Source organism: Eubalaena glacialis, chromosome 8, assembly GCF_028564815.1.
Source record: "Eubalaena glacialis isolate mEubGla1 chromosome 8, mEubGla1.1.hap2.+ XY, whole genome shotgun sequence".
Classification (NCBI taxonomy): domain Eukaryota; kingdom Metazoa; phylum Chordata; class Mammalia; order Artiodactyla; family Balaenidae; genus Eubalaena; species Eubalaena glacialis.
Window position 1 is genome coordinate 77,254,816 of NC_083723.1, and position 12,173 is coordinate 77,266,988.

Below are 12,173 nucleotides of genomic sequence, written 5' to 3' on the forward strand. Positions count from 1 at the left end.
TTCTTGTCTTACAGACAATACCATATGCCCCAACTCATACCATAGGCAGGTGACTCAGAAATCTATAGATTTCCCCTATCATCCCAAACTGGAAAGATTTGTCATCTCTTGGTCCAGATGTATTACCCCTGCCTGATTCAGGTAGGTGTCCTGAATTTCATTAAACTTATAAACTGAATAAGAAAAGCCATAATTTCCAGAACTTAGGCAGTGAATTTGTTCTGTTGGAGTGTAGCTCTCAATGCAAAGTTCCTGCACTGAAATGAAAGCAAGCATTTATCTCTTTCATTTTCTATGGGAGAGGGAGGCAGAGGACAAGGGGGTTGGGAATGGGTGTTAGATTGACCATGCTGGGGCGTCCGTAACATATGGAGCTACGTTTCGATGTAACTGAACATTCTGAATCATAACTGAATTAAGAACAACATTGTTGAAGGTAGGGACAAAAGGTTTTATGATGCCTAGAACTTCACAGAAAGTTCTGTGAAGTTCAAAGGTTTTGACAAAAACCTTCCTTGTATTCAGGAAGTAGAGAATTCCTATCTGAAATGGGAGGCAAGGCCATCTGATGTGAGAGCAGGGGAGACCAGTGAGATAAGCTTGAGGAGCATGATGACCTTCTAAATTAACCACGAGGAAAACAGGGAGAGAATGAATATATAAAAGGACAACTGCACAGGGTTTCCGCCGATTCAGTTGAATCAAAGATAAGTTTACAGGGGTGCAATCAATAGAAGTGTGTGATTTTCTCAAACAGTACCCAGATCAGGTGTGGAAATGGAGAATGCAGATCCGGAAGATACCAAGACCACAAAGCCTCTGCTGTGGACAGTGTGAAGAACATGCAGACTCCACTTGTGAGGGCTGCATTAGTGCAGAGGCCTGGAGAAAGCCCTGTCTTTAGCAACAAAAGGAGGTGTGGGAGTTCTATAAAGAGGCTAATAGGGACTTCCCTGGTGGCGCAGTGGCTAAGAATCTGCCTGCCAATGCAGGGGACACAGGTTCGAGCCCTGGTCTGGGAAGATCCCACATGCCACGGAGCAACTAAGCCCGTGCGTCACAACTACTGAGCCTACGCTCTAGAGCCCGCGAGCCACAACTACTGAAGCCTGTGTGCCTAGAGCCCGTGCTCTGCAACAAGAGAAGCCACCGCAATGAAAAGCCCGCCTGCCACAATGAAGAGTAGCCACCGCGAGCCACAACTAGAGAAAGCCTGCAAGCAGCAAATGAAGACCCAATGCAGCCAAAAATAAATAATTAAAAAAAAAAAAAAAGACTAATAGAGATGACTCACTTAACATGAAGTTTCATAACCATGAAAAGGCAGTGTCAGTACGTGTGATACTACCAAGGTAACGTACCTGTGTCTGTGTGACCTTTGGCAGTAACAACCTGAGCCTATTTACTTAGCTATAAAATAGGGACAATTCTTGTTCCATATACCTTATGAGTTAGTGAGGATGAAATGAAATGTGAATATACCTTATAACTATAAAGCAATTTAGTGATGGGACTAGAATTTGGGTAAAATGTCATGCTGATTTGGATTACTAACAGACAGTTACAGCTATATGTGTATAAAGGTTTTATGATGCCTATGTATTTTATTCCATGAGTATGTGAAATTAATTTAAATGAGGGAGGTAAAAAAAATAAGAGCAGTCTAGGGTGTCAAATGTCCTAGAGTCATCAGAGCCATTTGAGAGTAGAAAAGAAAGCCAGACACGACAATTAGGTAACTGCTAACCTAATTTTCCACTATGTGACTTTCAAGGAATTTGATGAGGATATAAAATAAATTATTTCAGTGCTTACCAGTTAAGAGCTTTCAGAGGCCACTCAGTGAACACTCAACAGCAATCTTATGAGGTACAGGTTATTCCTATTCTCCAGATGGCAGAAAAAAAAGTAACTGCAAAGCTCTAAACCAGGGGCCGAGAACTTCTTTCTGTGAGCGCCAGTCACTATTTTAGGCTTTGTGGGCCATACAGTCTCTGTTGCAACTACTCAATTCTGATGTTGTAGCACAAAAGCAGCCCTAGATAAGACATAAATGAATAAATGTGGCCATGTTCCAATAAAGTTTTATTTACAAAAACTTTGGGACAATGGGCTGCTTACTAACCCCTACTCTAAACACATATTTTCCAATCCCAAACCCAGCATTCTTTGTTACACCACAAATAAAATTAACTAGTCCAATGGTCGTTTTTCAAAGGACACTGTTCCAGCTATAGACACATATTTAATGGCACCAATGTGAACACAGGCACATTTCTAATGAATAAAGAAAGAGCAAAAAGGAAGCAGCCCATTAATATGTCTGGTAAAACTGGGTTTGACTATGACCAAACTGTGGTCAAAGTATCTTGGTGGTGGTTTCAGCTATGTCACTCAGCTAGTTTTTTCCAGTGTGGACAATCTGTTTTTTGGTTTTTTTTTTTAATTCTTTAATCTTTCTTAGTATACATTTTTTTAACATCTTTATTGGAGTATAATTGCTTTACATTGTTGTGTTAGCTTCTGCTGTATAACAAAGTGAGTCAGCTATACGTATACATATATCCCCATATCCCTTCCCTCTTGCATCTCCCTTCCACCCTCCCTATCCCACCTCTCTAGGTGGTCACAAAGCACCGAGCTGGTCTCCCTGTGCTATGCAGCTGCTTCCCATTAGCTATCTATTTTACAGTGTAGACAATCTTCATTGGCAGGTGTTGAGTGCAAGAAAAATGGTAACAAATCCAGAGGGATGGAAAAGGAGGCAGTGCATGCTCCCCTCCCCTGAGGACTTTATAACCGGGTCACTGGAGCAAGAGCACCTGACTATGGCCACTTTGGGTCCAGAACCCCTCAAGTGAGCTCCCAGGCAGGAGGGCTCCTCACATGTGGGAAGGGAGCAACACTCTGGAAAGGGTATGGGCTATGTCCCACCCCAGGCTACTTGCCTCCTGCCCACAGCATACCTCAGCCCCTCAAGAGGAAAGCGTCACAGCTCACTGTAGGGGTGTTTCAGGACTGAGTTACTAATAGGTGTTAACTAACCCTATCCCTCTCCAAACCCAGGTATCTGCCATATGCCTCAGTTCCCCTGCTCTGTGATTTGCTAGGCTGGACTACCAGGTCCTGTTAGTGGTCCAGCTCAACTGAGTAGTTCCCATAGTTCCCTGGGCCTAAATAAGGTTAATTTCACCTCTCATCTGTATAATAGTGCAGTTGGATTCTAAGAATCTCTAAGATCTCTTCCAGTTCCAATACTGAGACCTCTAATGTGACTAAAATAGCCAACTTTAGTTCATATAGGCATCAGCCTTGCCTGTATGAACTGTACCTTAATAGCCACTCTTATTCTGTGCTCAGCAATCTTACTTGGTATCTCAAGGTACTCTAATATGAAGAGCCAAAAGACCTCATCACTAGAAATGAAGCTAAGTTGTAGTTAAGTTGGTTTTGGTTTACTCTTGTGTGATCTTGACTGATATGAAACAGCTTTAGCCTAGTCAACTGGGGAGGGTGAACCACTGGTAAGGCCTCTTCATAGACAGCATGTGAATTTCATCACACCCTTTTCAATTTACAACAATCTTTAGGGGTTAAAGCGAAAATGTACAATATAATGTCTATAAAGAAACTGAAGAAAAGTTTCAGGAAAAGGATGACAAAAAGGTGTATCACTGGCTTCCCTGGTGGCGCAGTGGTTGAGAATCTACCTGCCAATGCAGGGGACACGGGTTCGAGCCCTGGTCTGAAGATCCCACATGCCGCGGAGCAACTAGGCCCGTGAGCCACAACTTCTGAGCCTGCGCCTCTGGAGCCTGTGCTCCACAACAAGAGAGGCCGCGATAGTGAGAGGCCCGCGCACCGTGATGAAGAGTGGCCCCCGCTTGCCGCAACTAGAGAAAGCCCTCGCACAGAAACGAAGACCCAACACAGCCAAAAATAAATTAATTTAAAAAATATATATATATATTAAAAAAAGTGTATCGCTACATACCATGAGAGTAACACCTAACTAAAATAAATTGCCAACTTATGAATGGAATATGTAGAATGTATGGTAAAATTATAAAGGTGAGCATATCAGATTTAGAGACAGGAATTGGAATCAGTGTTCAAGGGCACTTAGTGTACTTGTAAGAATCCTAGATTAGGAAAACAAAGAGTTTAGAGGAAGCACTTTTGTTATAGACCACGCATGGTTCTAGTTCTAGACCTGTGCTGTTAACACTCTCGTCATCTGTGGCTATGCAAACCTAAACTGATTAAAGTTGAATAAAATCAAAAATTCAGTTCTGTAGCCACACTACCCAAATTCCATAACTACACCTGGTTGGTGGCTAACTGGACAGCACATATTCAGTCTGTCATCACAGAAAGCTGTACTGGATAGTGCTATTCTAGACAAAATCCAGAATATAGGGGGCACCTGGAAGAAACACTTCTTAAATACACCTGGCTCTCACTTTTGATACTACTCACCAAGCCACCTATGAAGAGACACTAGGAATGAAGACACGTGGGTTATACAGTGCTAGCTTTTTGGCTTTCTTTATTTCTAAGAGAGCACACACCCCTTACAGCTAGGAATGCCCCTTCTTTTGAATTAACTATAGGAACTTATAAATCACTAGAGGCACTTATTGAGTACAACTGGCCTAGAAAGCAGCAGGGACTCATCAATCCTCTGCCAGCATAGGCCTTAGTTGACTTGGGAAACACAGAAATAAATCAGTTCCCTGGTCTCCATGTCTTCCCATATTGGTCCAGAACTCTCTCAGAAGCTAACTGCTACACTGTCTCTGGATATCGCCTGAATTACAGCAGGCTTCCTTTGGCTTCCCCAAACTGTTTCTGCACATGTTTCCAGACTGACTGCTTTCTCACATTTCTCCAATGACTGAAAATAAGAGTCACAAGTTACAAAGTGCTTTGTCAGGCCTTACAGGCCTACCTACTCATCCCCATCACTTTTGATAAGGCTTCTTCCTGGTTTCCTGTTACACAAAGAGATGGCTCTCACCTCCGGCACAGACTTACTTCCCCCACCGAGAATTTCTCTCAGCACCCTTCATGGCTTAGTTCAAGCTCACCATTCCATAAAATTTCTAGGGACTACTCTAAACATGTACAGCACAAACTGTGTATGAAATAATTTAGTACATATAGTACAACCATGTACTGTACATACCACAAAACTATGGCCAGAAACACATTCTTCTTTCTACCTTTGGCATAAATGCTGCAGTGCTCATTCTGGCCAAAGAAACTGGGTGGATTACTGAAGTGTTCTAGTGCAGGCTGTCCTAGAAGACCAAATAAACACAATCTAGTACTATGACTAGTAACAATGCTGCGTATTTTGAGGTATTATATTTTTCAACCATTTTGGTATGTCAGTAAATCAAGCACATTAGAAAAATCATGATCTGTGACTTTGTTTTCAATTCTCAAGCCTTATGATCAGATAATTTACAAATCTGTGCTAATGATACAGCTCCTCTACCTTAACCCTTCTGAGTTGGCAAAAGCACCATTACCAATCACACATCTACAGTAGTTCTAGTTGTGTTTCTGAATACCTGTTTAAAAGACAATCCTGAATTTTAACTTAGTCTGACTTTGTAAAGAATTCACAAGCAAGTTTCCCAACCTATCATGTCACAGTGAATTTTAAAAGCATCTGATCTTAAAGATCATCTATAAAATGTGAGAAGTACTAAATATTCTTTATCTGATGCTATACATAAACCACACTAAAATGCCCTTCATTAAGTAAAACGCAATATTTTAGATGGAGAATTTTAATTAAATTGGCATAGTTAAGACCAAAAAGATAAAGTGGACATTGTCAGCGTATCTTCAGCCCTTGCCTTAACAGGTGAATGAACACAACTTGAAACACAGGTGAATCTTGCTGGTCTATGAGACAGTGAAGGGAGCTTCTCAATATTTAAATATATTAATATAACCAGTTATAGAAATCTAAATATAAAACCAATCTCCTATAGGGTTTGAGAAGGCATTCACCATATCCCTGAAAAGTTTAACATTCCTTATTCAAGTTTAATCATCTCTTTAGAAGGGGAAAACAGTGATAGTACTTGCTGAACCAGAATTACTATCAAAATTCAAAAAGCTGACCATATTCATTTAGCCACAAGCCAATCTTATTTAAATCAGGACAGAAATATTACATCAGCTATTCATGATCTGAATTCTAGTGTATGAGATCAATTTAAATATGGTACACATAACAAGTCATGAGACATTTGTTTCATAATAAATAAGGCAGTGGCCAACTATTACTCATTAGTAGCTTTTTTGAGATAAGCTATCAAGTCTGCCCTTTCTCCCTTCTTCTTAATGCCAGCGAAGATCATTTTTGTTCCAGGGATGTACTTCTTGGGATTCTCCAAATACTCCATCAGCGTCTCCTCTCCCCAGGTGATGCCTAAACAAGGAGGGATGTATTGTTAAGTATGTCACACTCCTGAAAAAGTGTTTACCAAAGGTTACACTCATGCAATTTGTGCTTGTGTTAGTTAACAATGGTCCCCCTCTTACCTTTGTTCTTGTTGGCATCTGTGTAAGAGAATCCGACAGCCTGACCTGTCTTTCGCCCAAACAGACCATGGAGATTTGGCCCAGTCTTGTGCTTGCCTCCTTTTTCCACAGTATGGCACTGGGCACACTTCTGAACAAAAATCTTCTTGCCCTTCTCAACATCACACATTTTTAAATCTAAAAATGAAAGACTCAATTAATTAATTTTTTTCTCCAAGTAAAAAAAGTGTAAACTAATGATCAACTCCAGCCACTAACTCACTGCAAACTTATGACATTATATACCAGGTTGAATTTTGTTTTACTTAGTTCACTTGCAAAAGATTCTTTAATACAAAAAACACTATCTGGAAGAACTTCCTTAAAAACACGTCTGTGTGTGTGTGTCAACTAAAAATTGGAACTTGACATCTGCCTCTACAAGCATTAAGGCACAAGCCACTGCAGCTGCTGACCTTCAACACATCCTGAAGAGTTCAGGGTAGAGATCAGGAATGAGGCACTCTGTGGTCTGGGAAAAACTGGCAAAACAGGCCTTTAGATAAATAACCCCTGGTTGGGGAACCAAGATCCCACAAGTGCATGCTGGGGCCAAGAAAAAAAAAAAAAAAAGAAATGCTGTCTCCCAGTCTCTTGTCCTCATTTTGCCCCAAATAGAACTTACAACTCTTACGTTGTGCACTTTTTTCCAGTTGACATAAGTGATGAAAGCAAATTAGGAACTTACTTCAAAACCATTTCAAAAGATGACATCAAGGTCACAAAAAGTCACGAATCTGAATAAGCTGAACTGTGAATATATTAAACCCAAACCACCAAAATTCCAACTTTTAAGGCGGTCTAATTATTCATACTACAATTTAAAGCCACCTCTCTCTGAAGATAAGGCAAAATACATTTTTACAAAAAGGGAAATAATGGTTGATTCAGCCTGCTCAGGTCTCTCTAAATTGCCTTGCTGTGGGTGGGAGGCCAGCAGCAGGCTTTTGAGGTCTCCCCGGGAATGCCCATTCTCCAGCTCTGGGATCCCCGGGGGAGACCACGAGGTCATCCATCCAAGCCAGTTTCAAGGAGACTGTGATGAAACCTACCTCTCCGAGGTGCCTGAGCGGGTTAAGGGGGGAAGCGACAGGTGGCCAGGAAAAGTAATGACTTATTGGAAGAGCAGCAGCTTTTGCTCTCTTGGAAAGAGGACGTGAAGCACTGCGCACCGTCCCCCGACTCCCGCCCTCACTCCGGAGGAAATCTTGTCTATCATTGCCATAGCCCCGCAGTCCCGACAACGGAGGGCCCGAGTCTCGGAAAGAACCGCGAACAAGCCGCCTCCGAGCTTTCAGGACCTTGACCGAGACCACGCCACGACCAAGTTAGGGTCCCGCCCCACCTCACGCCGTAGCCCGCCGGGCTGGGCGCAGTCCGGGGTCCCCCACTCCCTGTCCCCCACCCGGCCCCCGCCCACGGGCCTCAGTCCACCCGCGCGCCCCCCACGCAGGCGCGCGCCCTCATGGCTCGGTTTCTCGCCCGCCGTGGCCTCCGCGCCCCGCGCCCACCGTTCTTTCTCCGTGTACGACTAAGCCGTTCCCGCTCGCAAGCCAAACGTCCCGCTCTCTAATCCCAAGGACACGCCGGTCCGCGCCTATGTATGGGTGAAAATGCAACCAAACTGGCTCCGCCCCCTGCCCTCCTGACGTGCGGCCCGGCGAACTGATACGTAGTGACGTCGCCGCCCCCCATTGGCTCGGGTCTGCGGGGCTGAGTCAGGACCCTGCGCGCGCGCTGCCGGCTAGCACTGTGAGGGGAACAGCGTGAATGCCCCTCCTCTCCCGGCCTTTCCTTCCCGGCATTTACGACAGGCCATTAGAGGTACGACACCGAGGTTGTGCCGGGAGGGGCTGACATCAACCTCGGGCCTCAGGGTGCATGCGCGTGCCGACTGGGAGGGTGGAGCGGCGTCGAGGGGTGGATCAAGGGCATTAGCCTGTAAGGTAACGGGTCTCCTGCTGGTTGACGTAATGCTGTTTGAGCCGCACGTTTTGCCTGCTTAGAGGGAGACGGTCAACTCTGACAAACCTAGAGGTCTCCTGGCTATCATCCCTTCACCTGGCAACCTTTACCCAGACTCGGTCGTATTTCCGCGGCTGGCGCCAGCTGCACCCCAGAGAAATAATTCGGAACCGGGAGTTAAAGAGTTGGACACGAGCTCCTTGTTCTTGTTTTGCTTCCACCCTGTGACTTTAAGTCACCTTCTTCCAAATCTCCCCTCGATGGAGCCCAGAAGACTGGGGCAGGTGCGGCAGTTGAGGCAGAGACTGGATTATAGCTCTGGTCCTTCAGCTGCCGGCGTCTTTTCTGCCAATACCTGCTTCTCGCGTTTGTGTGTAGAAAGCGAGGAGTGTGTGCGAACAGCTTCCAGGAAGAAACATTTTTACGTGGTTAGAGAATTTTTGGAAATCTAGAGAGAATTTGCATCCCAGCTAACCTAGGCGAAGGTCATGTTCAAGTAAGCTAGTGTGGTTGGCCTTTAGATAAATAATCCCTGGTTGGGTAACTAATATTAGAAATTCTAATTCTAATATTAGAAATGGCAGTTTTGATCACTACAACTTCCAGTAATCATACTTTTCCTCCAGAACTAGCTCCCCTTCCTGACATGCTCCGTTTTGTCAGTGGGAAATTTCTCGACTCCCTTCTCCCTCAAATTAAGCCCCCGAGTTCGAATGCATTTTTCCTCCTTTCCCATATTCTGTCTAACGCTGCCATATTCATTCAGTCAAGTGTTTATTGAATGCATATTATGTGCCAGGCACTGTCTAGAAACGTGGAGTAAATCAGTGGGGACTTCTTCTCTGGTGGAGCTAACATTCTACCATCTTCCTCTCGCCTCCAGATTAAGCAATAGATACCAGGAGGTTAACCTAGATTGCCTCAGATCCCTCTTAAATCACAGTTCCTATAATTTTTGCTCCAGACCATTTATTTCCCCATATGACTAGATTATTTTTATTGTTTTCTGTGTCCCGATTTCCCATTTCCCTCTCTCTAATCTCACACACTGCTGCCACAGAAGTGTGCTATAAAACAGAGCAGAAATCACAACTTGAATATTCAAGACATTTTGTGCCTTTTGGAGGGGACCAAGATAGTGTTTAAGTATACTACTGAAGTAGGCTCATTTGGCTAGGTACCCAAGTTTTTGAAAGACCAAGCTTAGCAACACTTTGCAAATTCAGCCTATACTTCTGAAGCCAAGTCCTGATATTGCGGCCCATATCCCTTCAAGGAATACTTGGTCCTTAAATAGGTAACTGTCCTATTAAAATCTTCTGTGTTTGTGGTATCCGAAGTTACTAGTCTTTGTTCAGTGGACTGATGGGGAGTAACAGCATAGTGCTGGTACTGCAGGTCATGTAGAAGTAGCAATAAATCAACTGGCCTAGTGAATTGATTGACATTTCAAGTTTATTCCTATGAGGGGGAGAATAGAAAACCAGAAGTTCTTAACACTTTTAACTAAGGGAATTGTGGATGAAGAGTCTTGTTATTGAAAGTAATGGGAAAATGAGGAGAAAGAGAACAAGAGCAAAAATGAACACTTGGCACGTTCCTGTAGTAAAGCAGATACCATAACATTTGTGCTTAGTAGCCGTGTATTCAGGTTCTAAAGAGATTCATAGTGCCTACAGTGTATTCAAGATACCTGAGATAATTAGTTGAGGAGAACAGTAATATTCTGCAAGTTGCTCTGTTTCATATTCATATATCTGTTCTCTCTACCTCCATCTTTTCCTAGAGTAGTGGCTGGTAAGAGGTATAACCATTATAAAACAAATGCCTTAGATTTCTCCTTCCAGCAACACAATGGGTGACATATTTTTAAAAACCTTCATGATGAAAAAAATCAAGTAAAATACCACCCCCTCAAATCAAAATATAATGAGGTTGCAGGAAAGTGAGGGAAATCTGGTTGGGGGCCAGGGGTGAGGCAGGGAATAAGAACTGAAAACTGTGATAAGCATAAGCTGATTTCTAGAGCCACCTTATGGACATTTGCTGAAGTGAAAGAGCCTTAGGCTTTAAGAGCAGCTCTGTGGAAGTAAAGCTTATACAAGGGAGGAGTGGGGGAGAGGGGAGGGGAAGGTTGGCTGAGACCCCTGCATAACGCTGGAACACTTGAATCTAAAGGATAAAATATAGTCTGCTTACTGGCAAAGGGAAGAACCAAGTTAGTCTTGTCTGGCTTGGCCTTAGGCACTGGGTGGGAAGAAAAAGTATCCCCTGATAATTCATAACCACAGGTCTGCCCTCATGCAGGTTTAGGGTTTGATTTTATTTTACCTGCATGGTCTGAGGAACCTCTAGCAGAAAAATGAGCAAAGTAATTGTGTATGGGCAGTGTATTCTGGTGTCTGGCAAAAACAAACTCAAATTTCCACAGGAATGTCTCAACCCAGGCCCCTTGAATTCCCACACTCTTAAGAAATGCCAAGCATGAGATGATGATGAGAAAGAACAAAGAGAAAAATTACAGTCCATAGGTGTTGGAATTATTAGATATCGTTGGGGAAGTAAAAACCTTACCAACAAAGAGAGACCTCTTTACATCACTGTGGAAAGAAAGCAAACACATTTATTGTTGAATAAGCACATTATAAAATAGCTGTATATAGGTAATCCACAAGAAACTACCAAATCAGAATAAGACCTCACACAATTTATACAGCTAAGCTAATTATAATCCTTTTCTCTCACGCTATTTTTAGCTAGCATATAACATGAGGCTTTGGGATCAGTAGCACCCTATTTTCCATTTGGCAGCACGACTATCACTTATTATTTGGATTAATGGTAACCTGTTTTCCATAGGAGGATTTGACATCACAGTTTGTGGCCAGATCCTTCTTAGTTAAGTTTTTATTTTTTCACATTCCTTCACCCTAAGTTCACTTGGGATTTGTGGTAGCCATTTGTTTAATTAGTTGTCCTCATCCAAAAGAAAAATAAAACTTTTACTTTCCTGAGAAACAAATGGTTACACCTACATTAAGCTCCCAAGGTGAAGCTGTATCTTCCTAGGTGTTTACATTTCAAAACAGTTGAAGCCCAGGCCTTCAGAGAGACTTATTTACATTCCAAAAGGTTAGAGTGAGAATTTAGGCTCTTTAGATTTTCCTAGGAAACACTCTTAGAAGGAGGGAGAGAGCGGAAATGGTTTCTTTTTCCTGTATAGACAGAAAAAATAATTTTTATTTATCTTTACAATGTATAGTATGAAATGACATTGAAAACATTTAGATAAACAAAAGAAGGAAACAAAAACATGTGCAACAAACAAGGGACTATCAAAAATAATGTGGCAGATTTTAAAAAGAGCCAAAGATAATTTCGATAAATGAAAGTTATAATCATTGAAATAAACTTAATATAGTATGATAAGCTTTATAGAAAATTCAAGGACAAGCAAATCTAAGCCATAGCTACAACTAAAGGAAATGATAAACACAAATACATACTGTAATTCTGAGAGAGCAGGCCAGGGAGTGGAATGAGGAGGAGCATATAGGTAGATAGAGGGTTTTAGATAATATTTGAGTGATTGGATTATAGATTAA

General features: G+C 42.5%; 1 protein-coding gene across 2 annotated transcripts; it reads right to left on the reverse strand.

Moving 5' to 3' along the window:
• Nucleotides 1-2,096: 2,096 nt before the first annotated feature.
• LOC133096817 (cytochrome c) lies at nt 2,097-8,239 on the reverse strand. Of its 2 annotated transcripts, none has more exons than XM_061198603.1 (3): nt 7,656-7,908; nt 6,565-6,741; nt 2,097-6,451 (listed from the first exon to the last, which is right to left on the reverse strand). In XM_061198603.1, exons 2-3 carry the CDS (start codon nt 6,731-6,733, stop codon nt 6,303-6,305), a joined length of 318 nt encoding a protein of 105 aa, XP_061054586.1. In that variant the 5' UTR covers nt 6,734-6,741; nt 7,656-7,908; the 3' UTR covers nt 2,097-6,302. The 2 variants fall into 2 exon arrangements, with proteins under 2 accessions (XP_061054586.1, XP_061054585.1); XM_061198602.1 differs by lacking the exon at nt 7,656-7,908 and adding an exon at nt 8,115-8,239 and having other exon boundaries at nt 5,689-6,451.
• Between the last annotated feature and the right edge of the window lie 3,934 nt (nt 8,240-12,173).

Excerpts from the sequence above, each read along its gene's own strand:
- LOC133096817 (XM_061198603.1), bottom strand. The coding sequence starts at position 6,733 with ATGTGTGATGTTGAGAAGGGCAAGAAGATTTTTGTTCAGAAGTGTGCC. Across the intron at positions 6,452-6,564 it reads AGATGCCAACAAGAACAAAG|GCATCACCTGGGGAGAGGAG; the intron begins GTAAGAGGGGGA and ends CTCCTTGTTTAG.